Source organism: Bufo bufo, chromosome 9, assembly GCF_905171765.1.
Source record: "Bufo bufo chromosome 9, aBufBuf1.1, whole genome shotgun sequence".
Classification (NCBI taxonomy): Eukaryota; Metazoa; Chordata; class Amphibia; order Anura; family Bufonidae; genus Bufo; species Bufo bufo.
In genome coordinates this window covers 169817932-169831303 of record NC_053397.1, presented here as the reverse complement: position 1 = coordinate 169831303, position 13372 = coordinate 169817932, and the positions used below count along the sequence as shown (strand labels likewise).

At 43.0% G+C, this 13372-nt stretch overlaps 1 protein-coding gene across 2 annotated transcripts in view; it reads left to right on the top strand.

Moving 5' to 3' along the window:
• Positions 1 to 13372, top strand: part of CYTH4 (cytohesin 4) — a 65576-nt gene that overhangs the window by 41109 nt on the left and 11095 nt on the right. For both annotated transcript variants that reach the window (XM_040407321.1, XM_040407320.1), the window contains 2 exons: positions 200 to 348; positions 8319 to 8433. In XM_040407321.1, coding sequence (XP_040263255.1) covers positions 200 to 348; positions 8319 to 8433 — 264 coding nt within the window. The remainder of the gene's footprint in view (positions 1 to 199; positions 349 to 8318; positions 8434 to 13372) is intronic.

Below are 13372 nucleotides of genomic sequence, written 5' to 3'. Positions count from 1 at the left end.
CATACATCAAGGGTTTATGTTTGCTATTTTACTGATGCATGCACTTAAAGCAAACATTTACCATGGTTTGACAGACTCATATTATATCCTACAGTAACTGCGCAGTAAACATATTCACCAGTCGAGAGCTGATATAGAGAACAAAAGTGCTACCCCTCCCCTCAATTCCTCCATCTAATTTATACTATTATGTGTTCAGACAGCTGCTATATTGTTTCCTTCTCGCTGATCATTTTAAATACCAGTCTACACAACCCAAGCGTAAAGGAAAAGCCGGACCTGCAACACTTCATTTCTTTACATAGAGGTGCACATCCAGGTGGAGATCTGCCCACAGAACTGCTGACCGTAAGTAAGCTCAAAATGTTAACTATGAGTAATTAGTGCATTGCCCATAGTAGATACTTTTTTAGTGTAGTATTTAGGTTTATGATCTAAGGACCCAATAGTGTGTCATAAACTGGCCCTCTAGGAGGATCTTCTGGTGGACCATTTGCAAAATTTATATTTCCTTTTTTGAAGGGGTTATCTGGGCTACAGATATTAATAACCTATCTTTAGGATAGAATATCAGATTGTTTCTGGGGAGTCCTCTCCTGCATAACGGAAATGGCCCTAGACTTCTATTATGACAGAAAGAATAACGGAATGCCTCTATAGGCATTCCATTATGCATTCCATCATAGAATTGGGTTATGGTCCGTGGTAACAGAATCCATAACGCAATTCTGCTTTTACCACCAAACGAAGTGCAAACGAATTTCAAAATATGAAATTTGCTCATTCCTACTGCTAATCAGAGGGGGTGCTATGTTTTGGACCCTCACCAATCTAATATTGATGACCTATCCTAAGGATAGGTCATCAATATCTGTAGCTCAGAGAACCACTTTTAAAAAGGAAATCGGAGTGCCAGAAGATCCTCTGATAGGGACAGTCTATGACACACTATTGGGCCTTTAGCTCATAAACCTAAATACTACACAAAAATACTATCCTGAGGATAGATAATCAGTATTTGTAGCCCGGAGGACCTTTTTAGTCCGCAAATTTTTTTTGGTACATGTATATGCAGTATAGATCTGGTTTGTGGCTCAAATGTCTTGTGCATGTATTCAAAAAGTACATTTTTAAAGACCTGGTAAACATATATTCAGGACTGAACTTTGCAACCAGTTTAAGTGAAATGAATAGGATTATCGATGAGCGAATTTCTCAGAAATTCGATTCGGCCTGTTCGCCAATTTTTTCGACTTTATTCGCGGCGAATCATGTTACAAAAACGGCTATTTCCTGGCTGCAATGAGCCTTCATAGTGGTGTAGAACACTGTGCCTTGCAGTAACACACATAGGGAGTCTGGTGTTGTAATGAAACAATACTGTGAGTCAGTATGACATGTAGATGACAGGCGTTGCTCTTAGAATCACTGCACACTTCACTTAGGCAGTTACGGGCCAAAACTGACCAAATAACTCAAGTGTGAACTCAGCCTTACAGGTCAATGTTAGCGCTAGGTATAAAGAACCGTGCAGAGGCCCAAGATCCTACTATAGTGTGAAAGAGCACACTCCTTTTACACCAATTCACTGATTCCACAGATATCTACACAACCTGTTCTATTAAATGCTTATACAAGTAGAGCCCCCCGACAGAGTGGAGTGGGTGTCAGCAGTAAGTGTAATGCTGCAGAACCCCAAGCAACCAGGCAAAGATCTAAACACACAGAGTTCATGCATGGAACAAACTTTGTGAATCTGAACCAGCATACTCCCAGGTTGTAGAGACAACAGTGAGCACTGATCAGCCAGGGAGATCACCTTTTAAACACCTGCTGGCCAATCACAGAGTGCTGCTTGTCAGAACCTCATAGGTCATGCGATGATCCTACTCATTAGCACCTGTGCAGCAAATCCCTAATCAACTTTGAATTTGTGCACAGATGTTTTACCTGCCAGTGGCTGATGTAGTGCATACGATGCATGCACACTCAGCCGCGCATTCCTTTGCGAATCACCCCTTGGGCGTGCACACGGACGCCCAACAGACTCAGCACGGGCATGGGATTGCGCCAGCATGGACGCCGGAACGGAACCCGCAGGAGACACCGGAGGCAGGACCGGCCGCAACGTATTGCCATCAGCCCGGCAAGTTTGCCTCAGAGATCCCCGTGGCCCTCCCCTCCGGCGCCCATGCGGACGCCAAACCGTATCTGCCCGCAAGAGAACCAAAACCGCAGACTCCCTTACAGTAAGTTTGTGTTGACGTCACTTATTATTTTGCCCTTCCTCTGATCCGTCAGAACAATAACTCCCAAAAAACGGATCCTGTCTGTGGAGCATCCTCCTTCACTCGGTCAGCATTTGGTCAGTAATCCATCAGTATTGCTAAAGCAAAAAATAAAACAGGAGTGGATCCAAAACAGAGATAACACGTGAATGGAATATTTGCATGTCATCTGTGTTTTGTACCCACTCCTGCTTTTGGCTACCAAATCATAAGCCAATTCTGCTGCAAAATAGGGACCATGTAATGCAGGCCTTACAGCTGTTACATAGAAAGGATCGGTTGTACGTCTAATTTTTCCTTCCTTCTGACATATCAAATAAATGATGATGTCAGCCAGGTCGAAAGGCAAAATAGTGGCCCAGTCATGAAGTTGGCAGGGTGGGAACAGCATGAGAAGTCCACAGAGTGGCCCTATGTCATAGTGGTGAGGTGGAAGCAGCATAAGAAGACCACAGATTGACCCAATGACAGAGTCTGGAGGTGGCAACAGCATCAGGAGGCCACAGAGTGGCACAATGACAGAGCGTGGAGGTGGCAGCAGAAGCATCAGGAGGAGGCCACAGAGTGGCAAAATGACAGTGTGGAGGTGGCAGCAGTAGCATCAGGAGGCCACAGAGTGGTGCAATGACAGTGTGGAGGTGGCAGCAGAATCAGGGGGCCACAGAGTGGCACAATGACAGAGTGTGGAGGTGGCGGCAGCAGCAGCATCAGGAGGCCACAGAGTGGCTCAATGACAGAGTGTAGAGGTGGCGGCAGCAGCATCATAAGGAGGCCACAGAGTGTCACAATGACAGTGTGGAGGTGGCAGCAGCATCAGGAGGCCACAGAGTGGCACAATGACAGAGTGTGGAGGTGGCAGCAGCAAAATCACTAGGAGGCCACAGGGTGATACATCTACAGTGTGGAGGTGGCAGCAGTATCAGGAGGCCACAAAGGGGCATGGTGACATACTGTTGAGGTAGCAGCAGCATCAGGAGACCACAAAGTGGCAAGGTGACATAGTGTAGAGATGGCAGCAGCATCAGGAGGCCACAGAGTGGCACAATGACAGAGCCTGGATGAGGCGTCAGCAGCAGCATCAGGAAGAGGCCACAGGGTGGCACAATGACAGTGTGGCGGTGGCAGCAGCAGCATAAGGAAACCACAGAGTGGCAAAATGACAGAGTGTGGAGGTGGCAGCAGAATCAACAGGAGGCCACAGAGTGGCACAATGACAGAGTGTAGAGGTTGCGGCAGCATCAGCATCAGGAGGAGGCCACAGGGTGGCACAATGACAGTGTGGCAGTGGTAACAGCATCAGGAGGCCACAGAGTGACACAATGACAGAGTGGAGGTGGTGGCAGCAGCATCATAAGGAGGCCACAGAGTGGCACAATGACAGTGTGGAGGTGGCAGCAGCATCAGGAGGCCACAGACTGGCACAATGACAGAGTGTTGAGGTGGCAGCAGCAGCATCAGGAGGCCACAGAGTGGCAGGGTGACATGGTGTTGAGGTAGCAGCAGCACCAAGAGTTCACAGAGTGGCAAGGTGACATAGTGTGGAGGTAACAGTAGCATCAGGAGACCACAGAGTATCCAGGTGACATGGTGTGGCGGTGGCAGCAGCATCAGGAGACCACAGAGTGGCAAGGTGACATAGTGAGGAGGTGGCAGCAGCATCAGAAGACCACAGTGTGGCAAGGTGACATAGTGTGGAGTTGGCAGCAGCATCAGGAGACCACAGAGTGACCCAGTGACAGAGTGGGGAGGTGGGTGGCAATATAAGTACCAGCTGAAGATAGTGGGTGAAAGAAGGAGCACTTGGCATCAGATGTATGGCATCAGGCAGGTGGCAGCATCAGAATAGTAGCTGAGGCAGGTAGCCAGAAGAAACCGGTCTCTTTTGTTAAGTGTTGGTGTGGCACCATGGATGATCTAGTCTGATGCATCAGGCATTGGTGGGTGGAAATCCTGGCTGATCCACGCCTGATTCATCTTGACAAAGGTCAGTCTCTCCACATTTTGGGTGGACAGGCGAGTTTTTCTTGGGGTAACTATGACCCCCGCCGCACTAAACACCCGCTCTGATGCCACACTACTGGCCGGGCAGGACAAAGTTTCCTGGCCAAGTGCATGCAAAGTTTTCTGGCCATTTTTAGGATGTCTTGCAGATGGGTGGAAGATTTCAGGAACCGTTTGACAACCAGATTGAACACGTGTGCCATGCAGTTCAGCAGTGCAAGACAAATAAATTCTTTAAAAATCAAACAATGTGATTTCCTGTTTTTTTAATTTTATTCTGTCTCTCAGAGTGGGAATGCACCTACAATGTGAATTTCATACCCCTCCATGATTTCTAAGTGTGAGAACTTTCAAAATCGCAGGGTGTTCAAATACTTCTGTTCCTCACTGTATAACTGCACCGCTGAACGGCAAATAGGCCCTTATTCTTTTTCACTTATACACTCCCCAAAAGGCTTTCGAACATATAACTGCACCGCTGAACGGCAAATATATATATTTTTTGCCACTAATACACGCCAAAAAGGGCAGTAATTTTCTCACTTCACCACACAATGGCAAATGCTTTTTTTTTGTGCCACAAATAAATGAAAAAAAGGGCTTTAAAACATATAACTGCACCGCTGAACGGCAAATAATATATTTTTTTACACTAATACATGCTAAAAAGGGCTTTAGAACATATAAGTGCACTGCTGAACGGCAAATAGGCCCTTATTTTTTTCCACTTATACACGCCACAAAAGGCTTTAGAACATATACCTACACTGCTGAACGGCAAATAATATATATTTTTTTGCCACTAATACATGCCAAAAAGGGCTTTAGAACATATGACTTCACCGCTGAACGGCAAATAATATATATATTTTTTCCACTTATACACGCCACAAAAGGTTTTAGAACATATAACTGCACCGCTGAATTGCAAATAATATACTGAAGGGAAAATGCCCCAAGAACAAGCAGGAACTGAAGACAGTTGCAGTAGAGGCATGGCAGAGCATCACCAGGGATGAAACCTAGCGTCTGGTGATGTATATGGGTTCCAGACTTCAGGCTGTAGTTGACTGCAAAGGATTTGCAATCAAGTATTAAAAAGTGAAAGTTTGATTTATGATTATTATTGTGTCCCATTACTTTTGGTTCCCTAACAAGTGGGAGGCACATATGCAAACTGTTGTAATTCCTACACCGTTCACCTGATTTGGATGTAAATACCCTCAAATTAAAGCTGACAGTCTGCAGTTAAAGCACATCTTGATTGTTTCATTTCAAATCCATTGTGGTGGTGTATAGAGCCAAAAATGTTTGAATTGTGTCGATGTCCCAATATTTATGGACCTGACTGTATGTTTGCCACTAATACATGCCAAAAAGTGCTTTAGAACATATAACTGCACCGATGAACAACAAATAGGCCCTTATTTTTTCTACTTATACATGCCACAAAAGGCATTAGAACATATAACTACACCGCTGAAGGCAAATAATATATATTTTTTTGCCACTAATACACGCCAAAAAGGGCTTTAGAAAATATAACTGCATCGCTAAATGGCAAATAGGCCCTTATTTTTTTCCACTTATACAAGCCACAAAAGGCTTTAGAACATATACCTGGACTGCTGAACGGCAAATAGGCCCTTATTTTTTTCCACTTATACTTGCCACAAAAGGCTTTAGAACATATAACTGCACTGCTGAATGGCAAACAATATATTTTTTTTAGCCACTAATACAGGCCAAAAAGGGCTTTAGAACATATACCCTGTAACTGCACCGCTGAACAGCAAATAGGCCCTTATTTTTTTCCACTTATACACGCCACAAAAGGCTTTAGAACATATAACTGCACCGCTGAATGGAAAATATATATTTTTTTGCCACTAATACATGACAAAAAGGGCTGTCATTTTCTCACTTCACCACACAACGGCAAATACTTTTTTTTGTGCCACTAATACACACCAAAAAGTGCTTTAGAACATATAACTGCACCGCTGAAGGCAAATAATACATATTTTTTTGCCACTAATACACGCTAAAAAGTGCTTTAGAACATATAACTGCACCGCTGAATGGCAAATAGTATATATTTTTTTGCCACTAATACATGCCAAAAAGGGCTGTAATTTTCTCACTTCACCACATAATGGCAAATACATTTTTTTGTGCCACTAATACACGCCAAAATGGGCTTTAGAACATATCACTGCACCGCTGAACGGCAAATAATATATATATTTTTGCCACTAATACACGCAAAAAAGGGCTTTAGAACATATAACTGCACCGCTAAACGGCAGATATATATTTTTTTGCCACTAATGCACGCCAAAAAGGGCTGTAATTTTCTTACTTCACCACACATCGGCTAATAAGTATAAAGGCTTTAGAACATTTAACTGCACTGCTGAATGGCAAATAATATATATTTTTTTGCCACTAATACATGCCAAAAAGGGCTTTAGAATATATAACTGCACAGCTGAACGGCAAATATATTTTTGTTTGCCACTAATACAAGCCAAAAAGGGCTGTAATTTTTGCACTTCACCACACAACGGCTAATAAGCCTTTTTTCCCACTAATACAAGGCAAAAAATGCTTTAGAACATATAACTGCACCGCACAAGGGCAAATAAGACGTTGAAATATTTCTTTGTAATAAATCCTGTTAATGGCTGTATCAAACAGCACTTGTACCCCAATAACAAGAACTGTTTGCTGTAATTACAGAGCTGTATAACGGCAATTTGGATCCGCAGGCTGTAAACTCCCCTACTGAACCCTGTTCTGCTTCAACACTGTGGAAAGATTCCTCCCTATCCTTTCCCTGAACTTCTATACAGCAAAATAAAAGTTTTAAAGTATTTTCTACCACTGTCCCTAGCGCCTGCTGACGTCTTCCCCTGCACTAAGTACACTGGAAAATGGCTAAATCCAAGATGTCTGAGGTTATTTATAGGGCTGTGACATCACAGGGCTGGCTGGCTGCTGATTGGGTGCATACATGGCATTGTGAGTGATCCCTCATTCCCAGAGTTCCTTGCTCCATGTCCTAACACGTGCAGCAGCCATTTTAGGAAAAAAATTGATTCGTTACCACAGTGTCAGAAAATTCGGATTCGGTATGAATCCAATTTTTTCTGAAATTCAGATTGAATTCTCTAAATAGGATACATTGATGGATCTGACATAATCAGTTGCTTTAATACAATATACATAAAAAGTAAAGAAGTAAAAAGTGTGAACCTAAAGATCTTCCATATGCCAGCAGGATTTCAAGGCATACCTCTCCTGCAAGGTGTATAGTACAGTGATAGAAGCCATACTGTATATCTAGTATATCCAGTACTGATGTATTCCAGCCAGTTGGATGACAAAAAGGCACTCTTTTGCCACTCACAAGGTGACTAGGGCCTTAGACAGTGGATTTAACTGAAAATATAGCTGTGCTATATTCTGATATGCAAAAACAGGTGTGTCTGCAGCTCTCACCTGTGTTCCTTTGCAATGAGCACGGACGCAGCCCCTTGAAAGTGCTGGCAATCACGAATTCAACAACTTGAAAAAGTCCAGCTTCAATTGCCAAAGTAGAAAAAGGTATTTTTATTTCACCGACTTAGTAAAAATAACAGGACAAATTGTTACGTATTTTGGACCAGTTTAGTGGGGGTCCCATTTCATGACAATACGTTGTATTGTATTGTCATGAAGAAGTAACCCCACTAAACTGGTCTGAAACGCGTAGCAATTTGTCCTGTTATTTTTACAAAGTCGCTGAAATAAAGATACCTTTTTCTACTTTGGCAATTGAAGCTGAACTTTTTCAAGTTGTTGAATTCATATATTCTGATATGATATTATTTAACAGAAGGGTTAGGAGAGAGGAATATTCCGTATCTGCACGTACAGACATATAGAAGATTTTCTTCTTTTTGCCGTGCACATTTATACCTGTATCTTCATTTACACTGTCATTCACTCTACCAAACATGCATTCTTATTTGCTCTTTATGGCAGGACATGTATGAGAGCCTGAAAAAGGAGCCATTTCAGCTTCCTGAGGAAGAAGATGCCTGGGAGCTCACACTTGCCTTTCAAAAACCACAGCGAGAGGGCTGGCTTCTCAAAATGGGTAAGCTGTTTCACCAAATTATTTGAGCCTTCTTGGTGCATCAGACTGAAGTAAAGAACTTGGGTGTAGTGTTGAGCAAACTTGTGTTTTAAGTTTGGCGTCTAAAGTTAGGGTTATCGAAGAATCGCGTTATGGATTCTAAATTCCGTTATGGTCCGTGGTAGCGAAATCCATAACACGATTCTTCGATAACCCGAACCCGAACTTAAGACGCCGAACTTAAAGAACAAGTTCGCTCAACACTACTTGGGTGCTTTAAGGACTTCTACTGTACTTAGATATCGATGGTCTATACTCAGGATAGGTCATCAATATGAGATCATTGGGGATCTGACACGGCTGACCTGCTTCAGGCAGCTGCTGGTGCTGGAAACAAGGCTCTGTTCGCTGCTAGGATCTACATGAGCCAGCAGTGGAGTGCAGTGAGGAGGATAAGAGTGGTAATGGCTTTGGCAATGATAGGTGTAAACACAGGTCACAGTGGTAATCCTCGGACCGATTACCCCTAGGGCTATGCAAGAGGGTGCACCATTTTCTTGCCTTGGGGCATACCCTGATGTTGGGGCTCCTGCCTGGTGGTAATTGGGGTGTATAAGTACAATGACCGGCATATGGCGGAGTCAGGAACCAGGCCAGTTGTAGTAAATAAATAAGTCTCTCTTTACTAAAGTGCAGAATAGGAGTAGTAGTACATCCAACAGTATCAAGACACAGTTCCATTTAGTTCATAGAGCAATTACTCCTCAATAGCAATGTATGGATAGCAGCAATGATGGAGATTATGGTACTCTTCTCTGTCTTTCTAAAGTCTCTCTCTCTCAGCAGAACTATAGGCATGCAATGGAAGTTCCTGGTATATGATGTGTAATCCCCAGGGTGAGGGGTACAGAATTAAGATATGGTTGGCCAAACCATTTCAAAGTGTGGAAGGGTGACATAAACATGCACAATACCTTGCTTTCTGACTCCAATGCATGGCCTTATAGATTCTGGAATTTCTGTTTTTTATTCCTTCTCTCTCATTTTGTAGTAGAGTAACCTTCTTGGGTATGGATGGTATTGGTATGGGTATGGTATGGTATTGGGATGATGGTATGGGTATGGTATTGGGATGATGGTTTTCTAAGAAGGCACATGTAAATCCTCTTTCTTCCTCAGCTAAACAAAGTCTCTCAAGCAACTGACTAACCAGGAGGTGGACCCAGGTCCACCTCCTAGCAACCTAAAGCGATTGGGTGAAGGTGTTATCTCTGACTTATTAATACAATGCTGTTGGTTACATAAACACAGTAAATCAGAACATTTTCCATCTTGATTTTTCCATCTATTAGTTTAACATAGTAATATAGTTTAGAAGGCTGAAAAAAGACATCTGTCTATCCAGTTCGGCCTATTATCCTGCAAGTTGATCAAGAGGAAGGCAAAAAAAAACCCTGCAAAGTAGAAGCCAATTTTTCTCACTTTAGGGCAAAAAAATCCTTCCCAACTCCAATCAGGCAATCCGAATAACTCCCTGGATCTATGACCCATCTCTAGTAACATTATTACACTCCAGAAATACATCTAGTCCGTTCTTGAACTTTTTTGTGAACTCACCATCACACCTCCTCAGGCAGAGAGTTCCATAGTCTCACTGCTCTTACTGTAAAGAATCCTGTTGTGTACAAACCTTCTTTCCTCCAGATGCAGAAGATGCCCTCTTGTCACAGTCACAGTCCTGGGAATAAATAGATAATGGGAGAGATCTCTGTACTGCCTCCTGATATATTTATACATAGTTATTAAATCGCCCCTCAGTCATCTTTTTTCTAAAGTAAATAACCCTAATTTTGATATTTCTGGGTACTGTAGTCCACCCATTCCAGTTTGTACTTTAGTTGCCCTCCTCTGAACCCTCTCCAGCTCTGCTATGTCTGCCTTGTTCACAGGAGCCCAGAACTGTACACAGTACTTTATGTGTGGTCTGACTAGTTATTTGTAAAGTGGTAGGACTATGTTCTCCTCACGGGCAGCTATGACCCTTTTGATGCAACCTATTATCTTATTAGCCCTAGCAGCAGCTGCCTGACACCGGTTTCTACAGTTAAGTTTGCTGTCCACTAAAATTCCTAAGTTCTTTTCCATGTCAGTGTTACCCAGTGTTTTACCATTTAGTATGTACGGGTGACTTGCATTATTCCTTCCCATGTGCATAACCTTACATTTGTCAGTGTTAAACCTCATCTGTCACTTCTCTGCCCAAGCCTCCAATCTATCCAGATCTATCTGTCTGTATACTGTCCTCTTCCATGTTAATTACTTTACACAATTTAATGTCATCTACAAAAATTTATATTTTACTATGCAAGCCTTCTACAAGATCATTAATAAATATATTGAAGAGAATAGGGCCTAATACTGACCCCTGAGGTACTCCACTAGTGACAGTGACCCAGTCTGAGTGTGTACCATTAATACCCACCCTCTGTTTTCTATCACTGAGCCAGTTACTTACCCACATACATTTTCTTCCAGTACCAAATGCTTTGGAGAAGTCCAGATATATGACATCCATTGATTCATGACGGTCAAGTCTAGAACTTACCTCCTCATAGAAATTGATTAAATTTGTTTGACATGACCGATCCCTCATGAAGCCATGCTGATAACATCTCTAAGAAAACCTTAAAACAGTTTACCCACAACAGATGTTAAACTTACTGGCCTATAGTTCCCGGGCTCTGTCTTTTTGAATATTGGCACCACATTTGCTATGCACCAATCCTGTGGAACACTCCGTCAGTATACAGTCCTTAAATATCAGAAAAAAGGGTCTGGCTATGACATTACTTAGTGTACTTATCTTCCATTTATCAATGTAGTGACATGTAACAGCTGGGAATACAAATAGCTCTCAGAGTATTGTCTGTAGTGTAGAATATTATCTGCTGTGCATAGTTGTAGGTACTCATTTTCTGAATATCAGCTAATTGCGAAATTATGGACAAAGAATTGTGAAGAAACCACAAAAATAACTATATCAAGATGTATGGGACTTAGTTCCCTTTTTCATATGTATAAGTCTGCATTCCAGCAATGTGTACATATTGTCTCACTTCCCATTTCTTCTTGGGAATGTAAATGTACCCTATTTGCAAAATTGCAGACTGTTCTAATATCTCTGACTATGTAATGTGTGTCACATCCGCATATTACTAACTTTCATGGTTGTTGTGTTCACTGATTGTTACCAGGTTTAGACATTTCACCGGCTGTTGGTAAAATGGCTTTAACTCATGTATCTTGTTTTTGGTGAGAGGATTTTCCTCCTGCTTTGTGCCTCAATTTGGGGTTGGATAGAATAACAAAGAAAAATGTGAAGGTTGCCGGTTTGGGGAAATAGTACTGCTCTCTGCACACTGAAGACAGATTAATGGGAAATTAAGGAAATCAAAGATGGGTCATGAAAACAAAATGGCCTATTAAATTAGATAGTCTTACTGTAGGGTATCCTCTTGCTGTGACCTCCAGGGTTCAGATCTAATCTTGGGGAAACCCCACCGATTACAGCTTCACTGGAAAGATGAAACATTTGATAGATCCCACTGAAATCAATGGGATGCTCTTGTAATAAATAGACGTGTAGGGTCCTCCAGAGGGAGGGACACTCTTTGCAGCCAATCTTCGCGTATCATCATGTATGATAGATGATGGTAATAATGTGGACCCTTACTCGTTATTTTAGAGTTCTCTCCTAAAGTATTTGAAAAATAGGTTTTCTATACCAGTCAAGTCCATTATATATTTCAAACTTGCTTGCTACTAGGAGTATTTACTGTATATTTGAGTAGGGCCTCAATAGCAGTTTTGGCTATGGTAGCTCAAGGTTATTAGGTTCCACTCTGCTCTTTTCCCAGTGACAAATGGCACATTATGGTCTAGCATTTGTTTTGTGATTGATATGTTTTTGTGTAATTTTTAAGCTCATTTTTACTTTTTAGCATTAAAATGTGAAAACATAAAAAAGTGCACTTTATGGGGCTCATTTATGAATTATGGTGCGTCATTAGACCAGGGTTATGGTACATTTACTATGTGCGACTTTTCAAAATGTTGCATCTCATGCCAGCGTGTGCAGCGCGCGGTGCTGCGAACTTGCGAGACAAGTGAGTGACTCACTGACTGTCTGACTCCGACCTCTCTCCCTATCCTGCGAGACAGTCACTGACACTGACTGACTGACTACTGACTTACTCAGGTGAGTGTGGCGCCGGCCCGGCGGCGTGATAAACTGCCCGAGCCCGACCATCCGACCGGGGTCCTGGTCCGGTCCAGACTCCAGTGAGTGACTGTCCCTAAGTGAGTCCGGGCCCCCCTGACCCGCCTGGTGGGAGCGCCGGTGGTGAATCGTGATAACTTAAGCAAGCCCAGACCAGTCAATACCCCCTTTAGGAAATCTCAGTCACTCTCGTCATCAGATGTGACTGCAGCAGGCCAGCAGCGATCGATCAGCCAGGATTAATGTGCATAGCCTGTGAGGCCCCCCTTAGGCAAGTGACAAACTGCCCCCCCTCAGTCTTAGGCAAGTGACAAACTGCCCCCCCCCCCCTCAATCTTAGGCAAGTGACAAACTCAGCCCTGCTACATCTACAATGAGCAACTACAGCAAATGTAATGGTGGATGAGGGCAGCCACCCGGTCCTGCCTATTGATCACCCAGTTTGCACTTAGCTATGCCCAGGCCCCATGCCAGGGGGTCCCTGATGTATTAACTGACCAATAACATGGATGGAGATCCCAGTGCCAGCTGCCTTGCTGGTGGACGATTGGCATATACTTCTGCTGTGGCCCACAGCAGAAGTATATGCCAATCGTCCACCAGCAAGGCAGCTGGCACTGGGATCTCCATGTTATTGGTCAGTTAATACATCAGATTCTAGGATGTATTAACTGGCGGCGT